Below are 21,006 nucleotides of genomic sequence, written 5' to 3'. Positions count from 1 at the left end.
TTGCCAGAGTCTGTTGTGGGTGCCATGACTGTGAATGAGTTTAAAGCAATGTATGATAGATACTGTGCAAATGTTAGATAGTTCTTGACATGATGTTTAGGGCCTCTCTTGATGAGTCTAAGGACTCCTTGGAGTAATAATAATAATAATGATAATTATGAATAGATAAGATTCATATCCATGTTGTTCTTCAACAATAACTGATGTTGCATATGTTTTGAAAATTAAACTGACAGGAAGCAATGGAATCACCTAATTTATTCATAATTTTCTTTAATAATATTCCACTTACTGAATATAAATTAAAAACTAACTGCACACAATGTTCTAATTAAACTGATACATAATTGTGATGCCTTTTTTTTTTTTTACCTGAAGAATGACAGATATCCACAGAAAGAAAACCATTGTTGCATCAAATTGACACCATCTATCTTTTAAATATGGCACATCACCCTAAAAATATATATTACATAATATTACTCTTTTAAACCAAAAAAAGAAAAAAAAAAAAAACATTTTCAACATATTTCAAGTTGATGAAATTTAAACACATGAATAACAAACAAATATTGCAATTGTTAGAGATATTTGAAATTATTCCATGTGCAGATTTAAAATTCTGTACTTATAGCAAATGCAAACATAAACATTATTACTCATTAGTTTCTCTCTAGTTATTAGTTATTGTTTTGTTTTGTTTTTTTGGGGGGGGGTTATTTTATAGAAATGTCTTTTCGTAAGGCTGATATATATAAAAATAACATTTTCAGTGGATTGCAGGGGGGGGGGATACTCAGTTGCTTGCGGATGATGCGAAGCTGGGAAGGGTTATTAGTAATAGTGCAGATGTGGTAGCCCTGCAAAAGGATTTGAATAAGCTAGACAGATGGGAAAATGAATGGGGGAGAGGTGTCGGTTTAATGCAGCAAAATGTAAGGTCTTGAGGTTTGGGACACATTGATTCGATTGGACACTGCATACTCTATTGGAGGAGCTACTGGAGGAAGTAGGAGAGACAAGAGATCTGGGGGTGGGGGGGTGATGACTGATAGAAAACTGAAATTCAGGGAGCATATTGCAAAGGTGGTGAAGGTAACACAGAGGATTGCTGCAATAATGAGAAGGACACTGACCTGCAGAGATAAAAGAGTTATTATTCCATTGTATAAGACTCTGATCGGACCACACTATTGTTCTCAGATTTGGTCCCCAGTATTTGAAGGGGATAAATTAACTCTGGAAAGGGTACAAAGGAGGATAACAAAGATGGTTTCAGGACTGTACAATGTTAGTTATGTGGATCGGCTGAGGGAATGTGGATTGCAGAGTTTGGTGGATAGAAGAAGGAGAGGTGATATGATTGAGACTTTTAAACTCTTGAGAGGTGGAACTGTCCCACGTTGGGCAGTTCTTTCGCTTGGTTGAATGGCGGGAAGGAGTGATGACAAGTGGCCATCCCTTCAAGTTACGAGAGGAAACTGTGAGCAAGAGGGTGAGGAGTGGTTTCTTTTCATGGAGGTTGTTGAACATGAATGCATTGCCTAAGAGAGCGGTGAGAGCGAGAATGGTCAATGAGTTTAAGGAGTGGTATGATAGATTTTGTATTTTCTAGGAGGGACCTCCCACGATGAGTCTTGATAGACTTTGTCTTTCTTAGGAAGGACCTCCCACAATTAGTCTTTTGACTCCAGGGAGGCCTGAATAATAATAATAACATTTATACAAAATAGCATATATACAATTGTATACAAACTTCTCAATTGTACACAAATCTCAATGATTAAGAAATAATGTGAAACATTCATTTCATTGTATAATAAACACAAGCAATCAAACAAAGTTAGAATGATGGCACATTTTGTTATACAGCAACTTCAACCTACATTTTAATTAAAGAATTGCAGAATTATGTAAACTTGAGATGTAAAATATAATTTTTAAAGAAAGGGAGCAAAATATTATATTATTATTATTATTATTATTATTACTGTGTTAATTCAGTTCGGGCTTATTAATAAAGAATGAAACCAAATTTATTGAGCTGTTTTGCAAGACAACTTCCTCAAGCAGCATATGACAGAAAGAACTGAGGTCAAAGAGTGTTAAATCTGATTATAGTGTCAGAATAGTTATAGACATGATTGTTCTGTACCCGATTGGTGACAGTGATCATGCTGTGTGACTTGAGAAGTGGATGCTGAAATACAAAGCACGATATTATGATCTACAGAGGAGTGTACTAGGTTCTGTACCATGGTATCATTTTCTAGATAGGAAGGATAGATAGACAGGCAGTGCATGGAAGCATTAAAAAAAAACTTAAATGATGCAATATTGGAATGTGATCCTACAGTTCGAAGAATAAATAGTGTAGGATTGAAATAGATGTGCAATCTTATTAAGCAAGAGATCTGTAAGAAAAATCATTACGTGTAAGGAATATCATGTGCATAAGGATAGCGTCAGTTATGAAAATTATAAGGAGATGGCCAGAGGAGTTAAAACTGTCGTATGGAAAGCTGAGTGTGAAAAGAAACTCTGCAAGCTAAAGCCAACAAAAAAAAAATTCTATCATTATTCTGCAAGTAAAACAAAGAATGAGTATGAAGAATAACTCTCCTGAATGTAGACAGATGCAGAACAGATCGTTCAACTAATAATGCCCATTTTGCTAAAGCTACCAACCTGAAGTATGCAACATTGAGCTCACTGCTACCTCTTCAATGGATGGAGAAACTTAGGTATGAGGAGGAGGTACGAGGGTAGTCTGAAAAGTTCTCGGTCTAACAATAAAAAAACGAATTTATAATTATTTTTATTTTTCAACACAATCTCCCTTAAGGCTAATACATTTATTTCAGCGATGCTCCAGCGCTATTATCCTGTCCCCATAGTGGTTCTCAGTAAGATCTGCAAAATACCTCTCTATAGCTGCAATCTTGAAGCTATAGAGGAGTATTTGATTCAAAGAAAAATGCTGACCAGCGAGGAAGATTTTTCGTTTTTGGAAGAGATAGAAGTCAGAGGGAGCCAAATCTGGGGAATAGGGTGGATGCTCCAACAATTCATAGTGCAGATCCCTTAATTTTTCCATTGCTAAAATGAAAGATGATATTTTTCTTCTGCAAACTGTGACTTTTCTCAAGAATTTTTTTGTCTAGTCTGGTTAAAAAATTGGAATAATATTCCACGGTTATTGTTTTACCCTTTTCAAGATAATTAATAAACAAAATGCCTTTAGCATCCCAAAACACCGATGCCATGACCTTTCCTAATGATGGGACCGAATTTGTCTTCTTTGACTATTAAATTATTTATGGAATTTACAACGTATACTGGAATATTAATTAAAAGAAACTTTAATAAATACTTCCTATATTTCGGCAATGTCACATTGCCATCTTCATGGGAACATACAAATATGACACGTGTACGCAGCACTACAAAAAGCAAATGAGGCAGAAGATAAGAAACTACTGTTGTTCCTAAAGTCCTAATGGTGCCCCCTAGCGGGTTATATTGGGTTGTCTTGGCCGTTGGGCTGATGTTCTCATGATGTAAGTCTCCCAAATTTGAGGCAGTCTCATGCTCCCAAATTTGAGGCAGTCTCATGCACCCAAATTTGTTTGGAACATTTTTTAGAGCTGAGGCTGATTCTATGAATCTTTCATACTTAAACTTGCTGCAGTGTATTACTTTGGCTTTCTTCCAACGTATTCTGTGGTGGGGATCTACAGCATGGTCTGCAAACACAGAGTGGCTGTACTGGTGAAACCGAATGTAGTCCCTGGTTTCTGAAATCCTGATATTTGCTGTCCTGCCTGTTTGGCCAAAGTAGGACAGTTTAGGTAAGAAAGATTATTCATAGAATCAGCCTCTGCTCTAAAAAACATTCCAAACCTCAACAAATTTGGGTGAATGAGACTGCCCCAAATTTGGGAGACTTACATCATGAGAACATCAGCCCAACGGCCAAGACAACCCAATATAACCCGCTAGGGGGCACCATTAGGACTTTAGGAACAACAGTAGTTTCTTATCTTCTGCCTCATTTGCTTTTTGTAGCGCCTGCATGCACGTGCCATATTTGCATGTTCCCATGAAGATGGCAATGTGACATTGTTGAAATATAGGAAGTATTTATTAAAGTTTCTTTTAATTAATATTCCAGTATACGTTGTAAACTTGGAGAGTGGTATGCATGAGGAGTGCTTGGCTGGTGGGACAATAGAGAGAGTGGCCTTATCAATAAAGAGGGGGCATAATGCAGACAAGATGATGGTAATGGCGAGTACAAATGACCTGAGTGGTAGTATAAATCGGGTAGCAAAAGATTTAAGAACACTGTTAGACATTGTGAAGAAGAAAAGTGTCAATGGGATAGTGTGTGTACTGCCCCATTTTGACAATTATGAGTTAAGAAGACGAGTGATGATAATGAATGATATGATTGCAAGAATGTGCAAAAAAAAAAGAGGTCTGGAATTTGTTGATGTCTGGAGTGTGTTTGAAGGTAAAAGACAGTTGTATGCCTAGAGATGGGTTACACCTGAACATGGAAGGACATAAGCGATTGAAGAAGTTACTGTTTTCTGAACAAGTTGAAGTAATTGGGCAGGGAAACTAATATTGAAAAGGTTGAGTGTAAGAGAGAGAAACTTTAGCACTGATTGTATATTTATTGATCCTTATTTGCAGAATAAATTGCAGAAGAGAGGGGATAAAAATCGGCATAGGACTACTGAAATTAGTGACTTATATATCAGTTCTAAAGCCGGTACAAGATCTAGAGGGAATCTGCAATTTTTGTATACCAATGCAAGAAGCATTCGAAATAAGAGAGAAGAATTTTTGGCAATGGTCAGTGCAATCTCACCAAAAGTTGTAGGCATTAGTGAAACTTGGCTGTCAGCAGAAGATGTGGTCACTGGAATTGAATGTGATGGGTACAGTATTTTCAGGGAGGATAGAGAAGATAGAACAGGGGGAGGAGTACTGTTGATGATAGCTGATGTGTTGCAGCCAAAGAAAGTAGTATATCAAGATGACAGACATGTGAATGAGAGTTCATTTGAGGCAGTCTGTTGTGAAATAGTGACCAATGCAACCAAATATACAGTTGGATGCTGCTATAGGCCAGGGAGTACAGGGCGAGATATTGAATTCATGCATCAGCAAATTAATGCAATGAGTGCAGGTTTTGTGATTATTATGGGGGGATTTTAATATTGGTGATACAAATTGGGAAGAAATATCACATAGCAAAAATGGGATGAAGTTCATACATCTTCTACAAGATAATTACTTGAAACAGCACATAACTGAAGGGACATGTAGTGTGAGAATGTTGGACCTGGTTATTGGTTCAGAGGATATATGCATAAGTAAAGTGTCCTCGTTACCTCCAATTGGTGAAAGTGATCATGTGGTATTGACTTGGGAGGTTGCAAAATCTGAGGATTTTTCTGTAAAGAAGGGGTATATACGGAACTACAGGTTAGGCAATTATAACAAGCTTCAGAGTGAGCTTGCAGCCATCCCATGGCAGAACATATTGCAGGGGAAAGCTGTTAGCAGTGTATGGGATAAAATCAGCGGGTATCTGAGGAAAGCAATATCAGATTGTGTCCCAATGGTCAGGAAGTCAAACAAGGCAGGCGTTAGATGGATGAGCAGTAGTATCATGCTTGACCTGTAAAAAAAGAAAATGTTATGGAGAATTTACAAGGAGAAAGGCGATCAGTACACCCCATGAGCAGTATAAGGCTCAAGCTAGGAAGGTTGCCAGCATAGTAAGAAAAGCTAAATCAGATTATGAGAAGACCTTAGCCAAAGAGATCAAGGATAATCCCAAAGAGTTCTTCCGCTATGTGGCAAATAAAAGGAAGAATGAATTCGGAAGGATAACTTTAGTGAGTGCTGATGGTATTGAGGCGACAAAATGATGTAATAGTCAAGTTACTGGGTGATCACTTTTCAAAAGTCTATCACCGAAGTGAGGATATCTCTGTACCTGTAGCAATCACTAATGCGAGAATTGAAGCTAAGAAATCAGAGGTATTTAATATATTGCAAAATTTAAATGCAAACACTGCTGTAGGCTTCGATGGAATATCAGCCCGGGTGTTGCGTGAATGTGCAATGGAATTGACAACGTTTCTTACTTGGTTATTTAACTTAAGTTTGAACTCTGGTATGGTCCCTAGGGATTGTAAGGAAGGCAAAGTAGTTCCTTTGCATAAAGGTAGCTCTAAAACTACGGTAGTTAATTACAGACCAATCACCATCTTGGGAGTGGTGGTAAAAGTATTGGAAAAGTTGGTTAAAGAAAAAAATTCAAGAATGGGTGGATCAGGATATGATACTCTATAGGGGTCAACATGGTTTTGTTAAAGGTAGATCCTGCCTTAGCAATCTATTAACTTTTTATAATAGAATGACATCTGAGTTGGACAAAGGAAATGGCTACACAGTGGTACTTCTGGATTTTGCTAAGGCTTTTGACAAGATACCCCCATGGAACACTGTTATGCAAATTGGAGCAGATGGGAATGGATACTAAATTGGTGATATGGATAGGAGAATGGCTCAGGGAGAGATACCAGAAGGTGGTGTATGGAGGAGCAGAGTCCAGGATGAGGCAGGTCACCACTGGTGACCTGCCTCAGGGCTCTGTGCTTGGGCCATTGTTGTTTAATTTGTACATAAATGATATAGGAAATGGCTTGAGGGGAGATAGTCAGTTGTTTGCCGATGATGCAAAGTTGGGTTGTGCAATAAAAAATCAAGCTGATGTTGAGAGTTTGCAGGATGATTTAAATAAGCTGACAAAATGGGCAAAGGGTAATGGATGTCAGTTCAACGTGGAAAAGTGTAAGGTTATGCATTTTGGGATTAAAAGATTACCGACTTTGTACTACATTGATGGAATGGTAGTCCTAGAGATCGATGAGGCTAGGGACTTAGGGGTGTTGGTGGATAGGGAGATGAAGTTCAGTAAACACATTGCTAAGGTGTCCAAGATTAAACATAGGATTACGTGGTTATTAAGGAAACACTAACATCCAGAGATAATGAGGTTATTATTCCCCTTTATAAAGCATTGATACTTCCACATTTGGATTACTGTGCTCAGGTCTGGTCACCTGGATTTCTTGGAGATGAGGAGGTTGTGGAGAGGGTTCAGAGGAGAGTGACTAGGTTGTTGAGTGATGTAAAATATGCTCCCTACATTGATAGATTGAGAGCTTGTGGATTGCAGAGGTTGGTTGATAGGTGGAGAAGAGGGGATATGATAGAAACATTTAAATTACTGAAAGGTTTTTATAGGATTGATGCAGGGGAAATGTTTCAGCTGTGTGATAGTGTTGGAAGAAAAAGAGGTCATCCCTAGAAATTAAAGAAGAGTGTGGTTAACAAGGGTGTCAGAACAAGGTTTTTTGCCCGGAGGGTGGCGAATGAATGAGTGGAATTTTGCCTGACTTAGTTGTGAGCTCTTTGTCTGTAAATGAATTCAAGAAGAGATATGACAGATATAGTTTTGCTAGTTTGGGTCTCCCGTTATGAGTCTACTGACTCCATGGAGATATCCGTAATAATAATAATAATAATAAATTCCTTAAATAATTTAATAGTGATGTGTTGCCTTTAACGTATAAGCCTTTCTAGAAGAATTTGTCTTTTTTGGTGCTAAACAACTGGCTTCTGTCCACTGTTTTGACTGCTGTTTGAATTCTGGTGTGTAATGGTGAATCCAAGTCTCATCCATAGTAATAAATCGATGCACAAAATCAGTTTTATTCTTGTTAAAATGCTCCAAGCACTGTTCAGATATTTTCATGCAAGTGCGTTTTTGATCTGCTGTGCAAGCGCGGTACTCATCTTGCGCAAAGCTTTTTCATTTGCAATTCTTCGTGCAAAATATATCCTAACATTCTTTTGAAATGCCTATAGTCTCAACAATTTCAAGCACTTTGACTTGCCGGTCATCCAATACCATATTGTGCACTTTATCAATGATTTCTGGTGTTGTTACACTTTTTGGACATCCTTCACATGGATCATCTTCAAGGCTGGTACAGCCATGTTTAAACTCGACAGCCCATTTTTTAATTGTCGAAAACGAAAGAGAAGAGTGCCCATAAACTTTTGATGAACTTTGAATGAATTTCTTTTGGCGTTAAACCTTCTTTTACAAGAATTTTATAACAGCACGATACTCAATTTTATCCATTTCAAGCAATATAGACAACACTTTTGCTTCAGACAGCTGTATAAAACAAACTACTTGATAGAATGACTTGCAATTTCACATGGATGCTTATGACAGATGTGCCAACTTAGGAAAAAAAATCTTGTCAATAGTGTTCCCATCTATGGTCGAGGCCAAGAACTTTTCAGACCACCCTCATACTAGAGCTGTTGTACAAACTGAATAAGAATTTGACAACAGGGCCAACGGGATATCAATAAAGATGCAAAAAGAGTGTTCAGTTGAACTGACTGTACCTTTGACCTGGTATAGTTTCAGTTTCTACATATGGAAAATTCCACAGGATTGAAAAAGAATGTATCATAATTCACTGCACAAGGATGGTGCAAAGCCTGATGTGTCTTACTATTCACCGATCAGTATCTCTAGAATGGTGGTAAAGATTCTGGAAAAGATAGTAAAAGCATATATGGACATTAGCATATAAAAGCATTTGAGAGGATGGCTGATTGACATATCAAAAAGTGAGATATGAGAACGTGAGTCTGCAAGATTTAAGGTGACCAGTGGTGTACTACAGAGATCAGTTCTTGTTCCATTGTTATTTAATCTTTGCATTAATGACATTAGGAAGAATTTGACATGTGGCACAGAGCTGTTTGCTGAGGATGCAAAGATAGGCAGGATAATCAGCACTGCAGCTAATATGCAGTAATTACAGAATGATTTGAATAGAGACCATTGTGGGCATATGAAAATGCCTATTGGTTTAATGTTAACAAATGTAAAGTCATGCACTCTAGTGTAATGAGATATCCAATATGATATTATATCCAATATCCAATCTGAGATATCCAATATGATATGTGAGAAGAGGGGGTCGAGAGTTAGAAAGTTAGAAAGATTTAATGATAGAGTGAATGTGTCGCGAGGTTCAGAAGGTGAATTGGATTGGATGAAGCAAGAAATGAAATGGATGCGGAATGAAATTAAGAGAATTCAGGTCAAAACTATTAAAATAAATCATGATGGCATGAAAGAGATAACAAAAGATGAGCGAGTGGCGTTGTATGGCGACTCCATTATTAAAGGTGTGCTAGAGGATAAAATGCACAAGGTATGTTTTCCAGGCGGTAAAATGAGTAGAGTGATTGAGGCATTGAATATGAGGCGGGAACGAGCAAAAGAGTTAATTGTATTAATTGGTACGAATGATTTGAGAGAGAACAAAGAGCATGTCAAAATGAATGTCAGGAGACTGCTTGGAAAGATAAAGGAGAATAGTGTGACAGGAAGGGTGGTCAGTGTGTTGCCTAGGTATGATTGTGGTGAAATGAGGCGGAGAGCAAGGATTATGAATGATATTCTGGCTGAAATGTGTGAGGAGATGGGAGTAGAGTTTGTTAATGTGTGGAATGAGTTTGAGGGACGAAGTGAGCTGTATGGGAGCGATGGACTGCATTTGAGTGGTTATGGTGTGAGTCGCTTGGAGAGACTGCTGCTGGAAGGTAGAGAAGTGAATAGAGAGAATGAATCAGATCGAGAGGGGAGTGATGTGGAAGAGCAGGAGAGTAAGACAGGAGAGATTGAAGGAGTGGAAATGAATGTGGAAGTGAGTGGTATGAGTATAGAAAATGAGAGAATGGGTGTGCAAGACGAGCAGGGAAACGGCGAGGCTCAGGGTGGACAGGGATACACAGCGTGAGAAAGGTGGATGCTCCAAGAGGAGGTGAGAGAATGTGTAGGCAGGAAAGTAATGGGATGATCAGGGATCAAAAGGAAACAGATGGAATTGCAAAGGGTTCTAAAATGAAGAAGCAGAAAGGGAAATGGCCCCAGTCCAGCATGGAGAGATCACATCGAGTGAGTGGTATCAGTGGAACTAGCTGTAGATCCAGAAATGAGTTGTTGTGTTTGTATACCAATGCTAGAAGTATAAGAAACAAGGCGGATGAAATGGTTGCACTAATTGCGTCTGTGCACCCAGAGATTGTAGGAATAAGTGAGACATGGTTAGATGAGGATGACATCCTGACAGGAATAGAGATGGAAAGGTATGATGTGTTTCGTGAGGATAGAAGGGGTAAAAAGGGAGGGGGAGTGCTATTGATGATAGAGAAAGAGTTATGTCCATACAAGGTAGAGATGCACGAGGGAAATGGGGCCAGTGGTTTTGAGGCAGTATGGTGTGAGATAGAGGTGAATAGAATCAAATACTTGGTGGGATGTTGTTATAGACCTGGTAATGTGGATGGTGGTGATAGTGAAATGTACAGTCAAATAAGCCAAGCAAATAAGAAAAGGGTGATCATTATGGGTGATTTTAATTATGGCAATATAGACTGGAATGAAGAGATAGCAACTGGAAGTAAAGAAAATGAGTTTCTTGAGTTTTTGAGGGATAACTACCTCAGACAGTATGTAACAGAGGGCACAAGAGGATTAAGGGTCTTGGATTTGGTCATCTCATCGGAGGATGTAATTATCAATGAGGTATCAAATCATCCACCAATTGGTGAAAGTGACCATGAGGTGATTACTTGGGTGGTTGCCAGCAGTGCAAGGACCCCTGTGAAAAAAGGGTATATGTGGAACTACAAGGGGGGTGATTATGAAGAGCTCAGGAGACAGCTTGCAGGTGTAGCATGGAATGAGGAGTTAGCTGGAAAAGAGATCAATGCAGCTTGGGGGATTTTCAAAAAATATTTAGTGGATGCAATGTCTAAATGTATACCACGGGTGAGAAGGTTAAATAAGTTAGGTGTGAGATGGATGAATAAAGAGATTAAGCATGCAATACAGAGAAAAAGGGCATTGTGGAGGCAGCATAAGAGAAGTGGAAGTAACCAATTTCATGAGTTCTACAAAGACCAGGCAAGGAGAGTGACTTGGTTGGTGAGAGTAGCTAAAGAGAGGTATGAACAGCAGTTAGCTAATGAAGCTAAAAAGAATCCTAGGGAGTTCTTTCGATATGTAGCCAGCAAAAGAAAGAATGATTATGGAAGGATGACATTGATTGGAGGAAATGGTATAAAGACAGCTGTTGCAGAATGTGTGGTGGAGATACTTAATGAGCAGTTCATAAAGATCTTTCAATCTTGTGAATGTGACTTCATGGAGAGATTAAGAGCAGTTGATGATGGGGAGGAGAGACTGACTGTAAGTGAGGAAGAGGTGTTTGGGGAGTTGAGTAAACTAGATGTAAATAAGGCTGTGGGACTTGATAATATATCACCGCGTATTCTGAAGGAATGTGCCAGAGAGTTGACACCTGCCTTGACATATTTTTTTAATACGAGTCTTGCACTTGGTCAAGTCCCTAAAGAGTGGAAGGAGGGCAAGATTGTGCCACTTCATAAAGGAGGTGATCGAACTCAAGCATCAAACTATAGGCCTATCTGTGTGTCAGGTGTTGTGGTTAAGTTGTTGGAGAAGCTTGTGAGAACTAGGATCCAGAGTTGGGTTGACAACAATGGTATAATCTTTGATGGACAGCATGGATTTGCTAAAGGGAGGTCGTGTTTTAGTAATCTACTTACTTATTACAATAAAGTGACTGCTTCCTTGGACAGAGGAGAAGGATACACAGTAATATATTTGGATTTTGCAAAAGCTTTTGATAGAGTACCTCATGATAAGTTGACAGTCAAACTAGAGCAGATGGGGTTGGATATTAGATTAGTGCATTGGATTGGAGACTGGCTATCTGATAGGTATCAACAAGTTGTGTATGGGGGTGCAATATCCAGGAAAAGGAAAGTCACTAGTGGAGTGCCTCAGGGATCTGTTTTAGGACCATTACTATTTAACTTGTATATTAATGATATTGGCAAAGATTTGGATGGAGATATTCAGTTGTTTGCAGATGATGCAAAGTTGGGACAAACCATAAAGAGTAGTGAAGATGTTGTGGCCTTGCAAGAAGACTTGAATAAATTGAGTGATTGGGCAAGCAAATGGGGATGTGAGTTCAATGTTGCAAAATGTAAGGTTTTAAAATTTTGAAAACAAAGATGGGATGCAGAATTTATGCTTGGTGAGAATATATTGTTGGAAGTAGAGGAAATAAGAGATCTGGGAGTGATAGTGGATAAGGATCTAAAATTTAGGGGACACATCGCCAAAATTGTGAAGACAGCACAAAGACTTCTGGGAATGATGAGGAGGACACTGACGTGTAGAAGTAGGGAGATTCTTGTTCCATTGTATAAGGCTTTGATTAGGCCACACATGGACTATTGTGCCCAGATTTGGTCACCTGGTTTTCAGAAGAATGAAGAGATGTTGGAAAGGGTCCAAAGGCGACTGACTAAGGTAGTTTCTGACCTCTGGAATGTCGAGTATGAGGAAAGATTGAAAAGATGTAATTTATTTGCAGAGTCTAGTGGAGAGAAGGAAGAGGGGAGATATGATAGAGACCTACAAGTTGGTAAGGGGTTGTTATAAAATCAATGGTGGAGAAGTTCTACAGAGAATAGTGGGAGATCAGGGGAGAACCAGAGGTCATGCCTGGAAACTGTATAAAGAGGGTGTGAGTAGGGGAGTGAGAGGCAGGTTTTTTTCGTGCAGAGTTGTGAATGATTGGAATGCCTTGCCTGAGAGTGTGGTGTCTGCAAGGAGTTTGAATGTGTTTAAGACCCGGTATGATGAGATGTGTGTGAGATAAAAGGACCTCCTAGATGAGTCTTTGACTCCATGAGGTCTTGTTTAATAATAATAATAATAATAATAATAATAATAATAATAATAATATTGGTGGGATTATGTTAGAAGAAATGGATTAGGCTAGGGATTTTGGAGTTTTAGTAGATAACAAGTTGAAGTTCAAGGGCAATATGGCAAAGATTGAAAATATAACTCAGAGGATTACTGCAATTCTAAAATGAACTTTGACATGTAAAAATAAGGAAGTCATTTTTGCCTCTTTAGAAAGACTTGATAAGGCCTCACTTCAACTATTGTGTGCAAGTCTCGTTTCCATGGTAATGCTAATACAGCAGAGCAAGTGCAAAGGAGAGTGTTAAAGATGATATTGATAGATTACTGCATGATTACTTGATTGTCAAACTAGAGCAAATGGGGTTGGATATTAGATTAGTGAACTGGATCGGAGACTGGCTCTGATAGGTATCAGCAAGTTGTGTATGGGTGGTAACAATATCCTCGAAGAGGAAAGTCACTAGTGGTGTGCTTCAAGGATCTGTTTAAGGTCATTGCTGTTTAACCAGTATGATAATGATATTGGCAAAGATTTGGATAGGGATATTCAGTTGTTTGCAGATGATGCAAAGTTGGGAAGAACTATGAAGAGTACAGATGTTGTAGCCTTATCAGAAGACTTGAATAGATTGAGTGAATAGATATGGGAATGGGGATACAGTGGTGTAGCTAGAGCGTTTGCCTCCTGGGGTGGTCGCTGAGTTTTCCGCCATTCTCAATACACACCAAAAATACTACAAAAAAATTAAATGACATATAGGGAAATAAATTAAAACACAATGTTTATTTTTGAAGTAAAACTTTAATTTCAACATTCTAAAATGTTATTTTTCTTTTCTGTTAGCAAAATCATCGATGACATTGGCAAAGCCTATTTCATAGTAATGTAGGTATTTCTTAATCAATTTTATTTAGAAAAAACTCCTCTCACAACTAAAAACACTTACAGCAATTGTGAGGAAAATTTGCAGTAGTATTACAATATTTGGAACTGAGTTCTCGAGATTGTGTTTTAAAATTAACTGCAAAAGTTCAAAAAGGTTCAAAGTGCTGCCCAGGGCAGATCCCCTCCCCCCATTTGCTACACCTCTGTTTGGATACCAGTTCAATGTTGCAAAATATAAGGTTTTAAAATTTGAGAAACAAAGATGGGATGTAGAACTGACGCTTGGTGGGGATATATTGTTGGAGGTGAAGGAAATAAAAGATCATGGGGTGATAGTGGATAAGGATCTGAAATTTAGGAGAGACACTGCCAAAATTGTGAGGACAATGCAAAGAATTCTGGGAATGATGTAGACGACACTGACTTATAGAAGTAAAGAGAATCTTATTCCATCGTATAAGGCTCTGATTAGGCCACACATGGACTACTATGCACAGATTTGGTCACCTGGATTTCAAAAGGATGAAGATATATTGGAAAGAGTCCAGTGGTGACTGACTAAGGTGGTTTCTGTTCTCTGCAATGGTGAATGTGAGGAAATGTTGAGAAGATGCAATTTATAGAGTCTAGTGGATAGGAGGAAGAGGGATGATATGATAGAGACCTACAGGTTAGTAAGGAGTTGTTATAGGATCTCTGTTGAAGAGGTTTTACAGAAAACGGTGGGAGATCAGGAGAAAACTACAGGTCATCTCTAGAAGTTGTATAAGGAGGGTGTGAGCAAGGGAGTGAGAAGCAGGTTTTCAGCATGCAGAGTTGTGAATGATTGGAATGCCTTGCCAAGGGTGGCATCTGCAGAAAATTTGAGTGCATTTAAGGCATGCTATGATGAGCTGTGTGATAATAGGATATTTGATAATAGGATATATGATAATAGGACTTCCTAGATGAGTCTTTGACTCCATTGGGGTCTTAGGGTAATAATAATAATATATCAGGATTGTGGAATACAGATTATGAACACTGAGAATTTATGCACTGCAAACAGAAGAAACAGGTATGATATGATTGAGACTTTGAAACTTCTGAAAGGATCACAGAAGATATCAGCAGATGGAATTTTTCATTTTATAGAGGGTGGAGAAAAAGCAAAAGAAAGCATCTATGGAACTTGAGAATGAATGCAGAGAAGAAGACAGTGAAAGCTAGATTTCTCTCTCTCTCATACATGATTGGAATGGAGTGCTTTTGGAGGCTGTGAGTGCAAGTAGTTTGAATGAATTCAAGAAAAGGTATGACAGGTTGTGTGGGGTGATATGTGGCCTCCCTTGATGAGTCCATGACTCCCTGAAGGTTCTCTCTTAATAATAATGTTTTTTTATTAATATTATTATGTGGACTCCACCAGCGATTCAAAAGCTGATTAAGAGAGGGTCTTTTCCATGTCAAATGATACCTAAATACTTATGATGCTTATCGCATTGAGCATGTTCGCCAAACATGCACTCACAATGTACATTGGTAGCCATTCTACACACTCAACAACATCACAAGAAAATCCATGACCTCATATAATTTCTAACCACATCCTTACTCAGCTTTCATAAATGACCCTGTACTCTTGTTCCATTGCCATAAGCCAAAATCTTTCCTTTAATTCTTCTATCACATCTCCTTTCCTCTTTCCATTTCTTAAACTTTAAAAACTGATTTCTTGAATCTGTCTTCAAAAAGCATAATTTCATATGCAAGTATCAAATTGGTTATCTGATAACCTGACATTTGATCATTTCAAATGTCATTAGTGATATTTGAGCAGAATAGTCCAGATATGCCCTTATCAACACGTCATAAAATAGGAAAATAATTTTCTTATTCTAGCAAGACAGTGTAATTTTTTTCCAACTTTGCAATTATCTGATGTGATAACTTAATCACCTTAGCTACATATCTCTTAAACTTGAACTTTCTATGCATTATCACCAGTGGTGTGTTGGAGACTGCTAACAACCTTAAAAATTGCTTAAAAATTTTACAAGCTGGTTGTTCAACTGACAATGGCTATAAACCGTACAGTAACACAACAATCCACACCGGCTAGCAGCATTTGGGCAATAAGCATGTATAAGGTGATGTGGAATGAAAGTAGTTGTACTTCTTGGTATGAAACCTAATGCAGAGAGTCAGGGAAACTAGATCATCAAGGGAGGAATGGGAAAAATATATGTGAAGGTTCAGCTATGATATGCAAATGTGATAAAGATATGAATGTCTTTGAACATGGTTGTGTATGTGGCACAGAGGTGGAAAAATATGCTTTAGGTTTGAACATTTTAAGTATGTCTGGGAAGGGAAAAGAGAAAATTCTAGAACAAAATCAAATAGATTACATATTTAATTATAAGAATAGGCTAGGGTGGTAATTTATTATGTCTATACACAAATGCCAGGAGCATTAGAAACAAAGGATTGAGTTCGTTGCTTTATTGCCTAAGATTGTTGGCATTAGTGAAACCTGGCTATCAGAATCTGATATGATAAGTGGGATCGAGTGTAATGGGTATACTATTTTTAGGAATGACAGAAGAGATAGGAGAGGAGGAGTGCTACTAATGATATCAGATGACTTAAGTTCAGTTAGGGTAGAAACACAAGAAAATAATGATGGTAACAATGTCACATGTAGCAGTGAGTCCATCCGGTGTGAAGTGGAAGTTAACAGAATGAAATATATGGTGGGGGTGCTGCTACAGACCTGGTGGCTCAGTTGCAGGGGACGAAGAAATGCATCGCCAATTTAGCCTTATGGGTACCAAACGAATGATCATTATGGGTGAATTTAATTTTCCAAACATTGATTGGGTAGAAGAGAAATCTCATAATAAGAAAGAAGAGGAATTTATTGTTTAAGTTAAGGAATATTACATCCCATATTGTTTCTTGGCCGAATAAGAAACTCAGAAGAGTTTCATGCCGAATATAGAAATTATATAAAGTTCGGTGATTCCAAGCGTAAGCAAATACCTGGATAGCAGCAACTGACCCTTAAGGTAGTGCAAGCTGAGGCAACTCATAGCAAAGGTGGAGCCAGCTCCGATCACTATTCTTGATATTTACCCATAATGTAAACTTAGCTCCTAGGAGCTGTATTACTGTTCTACATTATGAGAGAAGGTTACTACCCAGACCTGTTTCAACCTTATGTATAGGTGAAGCGGGCTCTAAAAATAAGACGATCTCGAAAGATCGCCCAACTCAGCGTTGTTCCACTCGATGACAGGCCCACCCCCCATCACCGAGAAGAACCTCTCAGCACCAGCCCCCACCCAGTGGCAGGCTCACCCCACCACCAAGCAGAGCCATAATCTCAGCAGTGGTCCCACTCAGAGACAGGCAAAAACCTACCCATAATGTGAACTTAGCTCCTAGGAGCTGTATTACTGTTCTACATTATGAGAGGTTACTACCCAGACCGGTTTCAACCTTATGTATAGGTGAAGCAGGCTCTAAAAATAAGACGATCCCAAAAGATCGCCCAACTCAGCATTGTTCCACTCGATGACAGGCCCACCCTCTCACCAAGAAGAACCTCTCAGCACCAGCCCCACCCAGTGGCAGGCTCACCCCACCACCAAGCAGAGCCATAATCTCAGCAGTGGTCCCACTCAGAGACAGGCAAAAACCTACCTCCAAGTGGAGCCTCTCAAAGCCAGATCCGCCCCGCACCGGTTTCCACCCTCACTGGAGTCTCATCGGTGAGTAGGTAGACCTAATTAATACCAAGTTTGTAGCGAACAGAACTTACATCCCTCCTATGAGAATTGCCAAGTGGTGCCCTAATAAATTATTAAATATATGAAGAGCCAAAGGCTTCAATTCGGCGACATATAACTTGTTTAAGTTAAGGGATATTACATCCCATATTGTTTCTTAGCCGAATAAGAAACTCAGAAGAGTTTCATGCCGAATATAGAATTTATATAAAGTTCGGCGATTCCAAGCGTAAGCAAATACCTGGATAGCAGCAACTGACCCTTAAGGTAGTGCAAGCTGAGGCAACTCATAGTAAAGGTGGAGCCAGCTCCAATCACTATTCTTGATATTTACCCATAATGTGAACTTAGCTCCTAGGAGCTGTATTACTGTTCTACATTATGAGAGAAGGTTATCAGTGAGTAGGTAGACCTAATTAATACCAAGTTTGTAGCGAACAGAACTTAAGTTCATATTATGGGTAAATATCAAGAATAGTGATCGGAGTTTCTCCACCCTTGCTATGAGTTGCCTCAGCTTGCACTACCTTAAGGGTCAGTTGCTGCTATCCAGGTATTTGCTTACGCTTGGAATCGCCGAACTTTATATAATTTCTATATTCGGCATGAACCTCTTCCGAGTTTCTTATTCGGCTAAGAAACAATATGGGATGTAATATCCCTTAACTTAAACAAGTTATATGTCACCGAATTGAAGCCTTTGGCTCTTCATATATTTAATAATTAGGAATTTATTGAATTGTTGCGAGACAACTTTCTCAAGCAGCATGTGAAAGAAGGAACTCAAGGTCAAAGAGTGTTGGATTTGCTCATAGCATCAGATCCTGATGGGGTCTCTGTCAAGAATATGGCTATTTTACCACCAGTTGGTGACTGTACTTTCTTGGGAAGTATCTAACTGTATTGATGCTCTGATTAAAACAGGTTTACATGCTGAACTACAAAGCTGGAAATTATGATCAACTTAGATCAACTATCTTTGGTCCCATGGTATCAGTTACTGAATGAGAAAAATGTCAACAATGAATGGGAATATTTGAAAAAGTGCTTAAATGAGGCAGTATCTGAATGTATCCCTAGTGTTCAAAGAATAAATAGCTTAGGGGTGAAACGGATGTCCAACTTTATTAAGCAAGAAATCCACAAGAAAAGATGATGTGGAAAGAATGTCATGAGAATAAGAGTGAGAGAAGTTATGAAATATATAAAGCTCTGGCCAGAAAAGTAATGAGTATTGTGAGGAAAGCTAAATCGGAATACGAAAAGAAATTGGCCATGCAAGCTAAAGGCAATCCAGAAGAATTTTATCATTATGCTGCAAGTAAAAGAAAGAATGAATGTGGAAGAATAACTTTACTGAATGCAGATGGTACTCGAGTGTCGGAAGCTAATGAGATTGTTCAGTTGATGAGTGCTCACTTTGCTAAGATATAGCAATCATGTGTGTGTGTGTAACATGGTGCACAGTGCTACGTTGGATGAAGAGTTTCATGAAATTCGTGAAAGATTTTTCAGATCATTCAGAGATTCATGAAAATGAGGTTGCATAACCTGGATAAGTGTCTATAGGAAAAGATGGAATATCAGCCGCTGTTTGCTAAAGGAATGCTCAGCCGAATTGGCTACGCCTTTCACATGTTTGTATAAATTGAGTCTCAGCTCAGGAATGATACCATAGGAATGGAAGGAATGTATGATAGTTCCATTGTACAAGGGTGGTGCAAAAATTGATGTGTCTAACTACCGACCTATCAGTATCCCTGGTGTAGTAGTGAAAATTTTAGAGAAGTTGGTAATAACTTGCATACAGAAATGGGTAGACAAATATGATATACTCTGCAAGGAACAGCATCGGTTTACTAAAGGAAGGTCATGTTTTAGCAATTTGCTCATATTTTAGAACAATGTTACGGCCGAGTTAGTTAAAGGGAATGGATACACTTGATAATGTTGGATTTTCCTAAGGCATTTGATAGGATACCACACGAAAGGCTGTTGCATAAACTGGAGAATATGGGATTGGAATATAAACTCTTGACTTGGATCAGGGGGATGGTTGACAGACAGATATCACAAAGTGGCATACAGTGGTGTGAATCTGCCAAGTTTAAGGTGACCAGTAGTGTACTTCAGGGTTCAGTCCTTGGGCCATTATTGTTCAATAAATACATTAATGACATCAGGAAGGATCTAACATCAGATGTGTGTAATTGTCTGTCGATTATTCGAAGATAGGCAGGGCAATCAAGGATGCTACTGATATTCAGCAATTACAAAATGATTTGAATAGACTGGAAATTTGGACGAACGAAAATGGCTGTCAATTTAATATTAGTAAGTATAAAGTTATGCACTTTGGTATGATTAGAGTTCCAGCAACATATTATATTAGCAGGGTTATGCTACAAGAAACTGAAGAGGCAAGGGATCTTGGCATATTGGTGGATAGGAATTTAAAGTTCAAAGGTTACATAGCAAAAGTTGCAAATACAACTCAGAGCATAACTGCGATGTTGAAGCGAACCTTGACATGTAAGGATAAGGAAGTCATTTTATTATTGTGGAAGGATTATTGCATGCAGATTTGGTCTCCCAGAATCCAGGGGATAAAGAAGCTGTGGAAAGGGTGCAAATAAGTGTTACAAAGATTATATCTGGATTATGGATTTAGATTATGAGAACAGATTATGAGTATGTGGATTAAAGATTCTGAACAGGAGAAAAATGGGTGACATGATAGAGGTCTATTAACTTTTGAATGGATGTTATAGGAAATCGTCTAATGAAATTTTTTGTTACATGGAAGGTGGGGAGAGAACATGGGGCATCCATGGAAGTTAAGTTTGTTCACAGTCAAAAAAGGGGTAAAAGTTAGGTTTTTCTCCCAGAGAGCAGTGAGTGAGTGAGTGGAATAATTTGCCCTTAGGGGTGAGTGCATCTAGTGTGAATGAATTTAAGGGAAGGTATGATAGCTGGTGTGGGTGATTTATAGCCTCCCTCAATGAATTCTTGACTACCTGGAAGTCTCAGATAATAATAATAATAATAATCAATAATAATCAGCTCAATTTCCTGAAAATGCAGAACTGGGAAAAGTTATAAGGAATGATGATGTCCAGTCCCTTCAGGCAGATTTAAACAAACTTTTAGCGATCATCTGCTGCTTTCATGTTAATAAATACAAGATTTTGCAGTCTGGAGTGCTGAACTGTAAGACTATGTACCATTTGTAATACATAATTAGCTATATATAATTAGTTATACGTATTTGTACATAACCATCACTGGAGTCATGGTTATTATTATTATTAATTTAAATGGATTTGGAGGTAGTGTCTTGAGAAAGTATTGTTCAGTAACAGTTTGGAAGCACAAAGTCAGGAAAAATAGTGTTCAGGAGGATTGAAGGTGAG

General features: G+C 38.4%; 1 protein-coding gene across 1 annotated transcript in view; it reads right to left on the bottom strand.

The window, feature by feature from the left end:
- na (sodium leak channel non-selective protein na) overlaps window positions 1-21,006 on the bottom strand; it is a 1,005,813-nt gene that overhangs the window by 853,846 nt on the left and 130,961 nt on the right. The window contains exon 6 of the mRNA XM_090411658.1: window positions 373-456. Coding sequence (XP_090267784.1) covers window positions 373-456 — 84 coding nt within the window. The remainder of the gene's footprint in view (window positions 1-372; window positions 457-21,006) is intronic.

Source organism: Typopeltis vanoorti, chromosome 21, assembly GCF_054136105.1.
Source record: "Typopeltis vanoorti isolate ZY-2024b chromosome 21, IOZ_Tvanoo_1.0, whole genome shotgun sequence".
Taxonomy (NCBI): Eukaryota; Metazoa; Arthropoda; class Arachnida; order Uropygi; family Thelyphonidae; genus Typopeltis; species Typopeltis vanoorti.
Note: the sequence above shows the minus strand (reverse complement) of the source record. Positions and strands in the feature narration are given on the sequence as shown.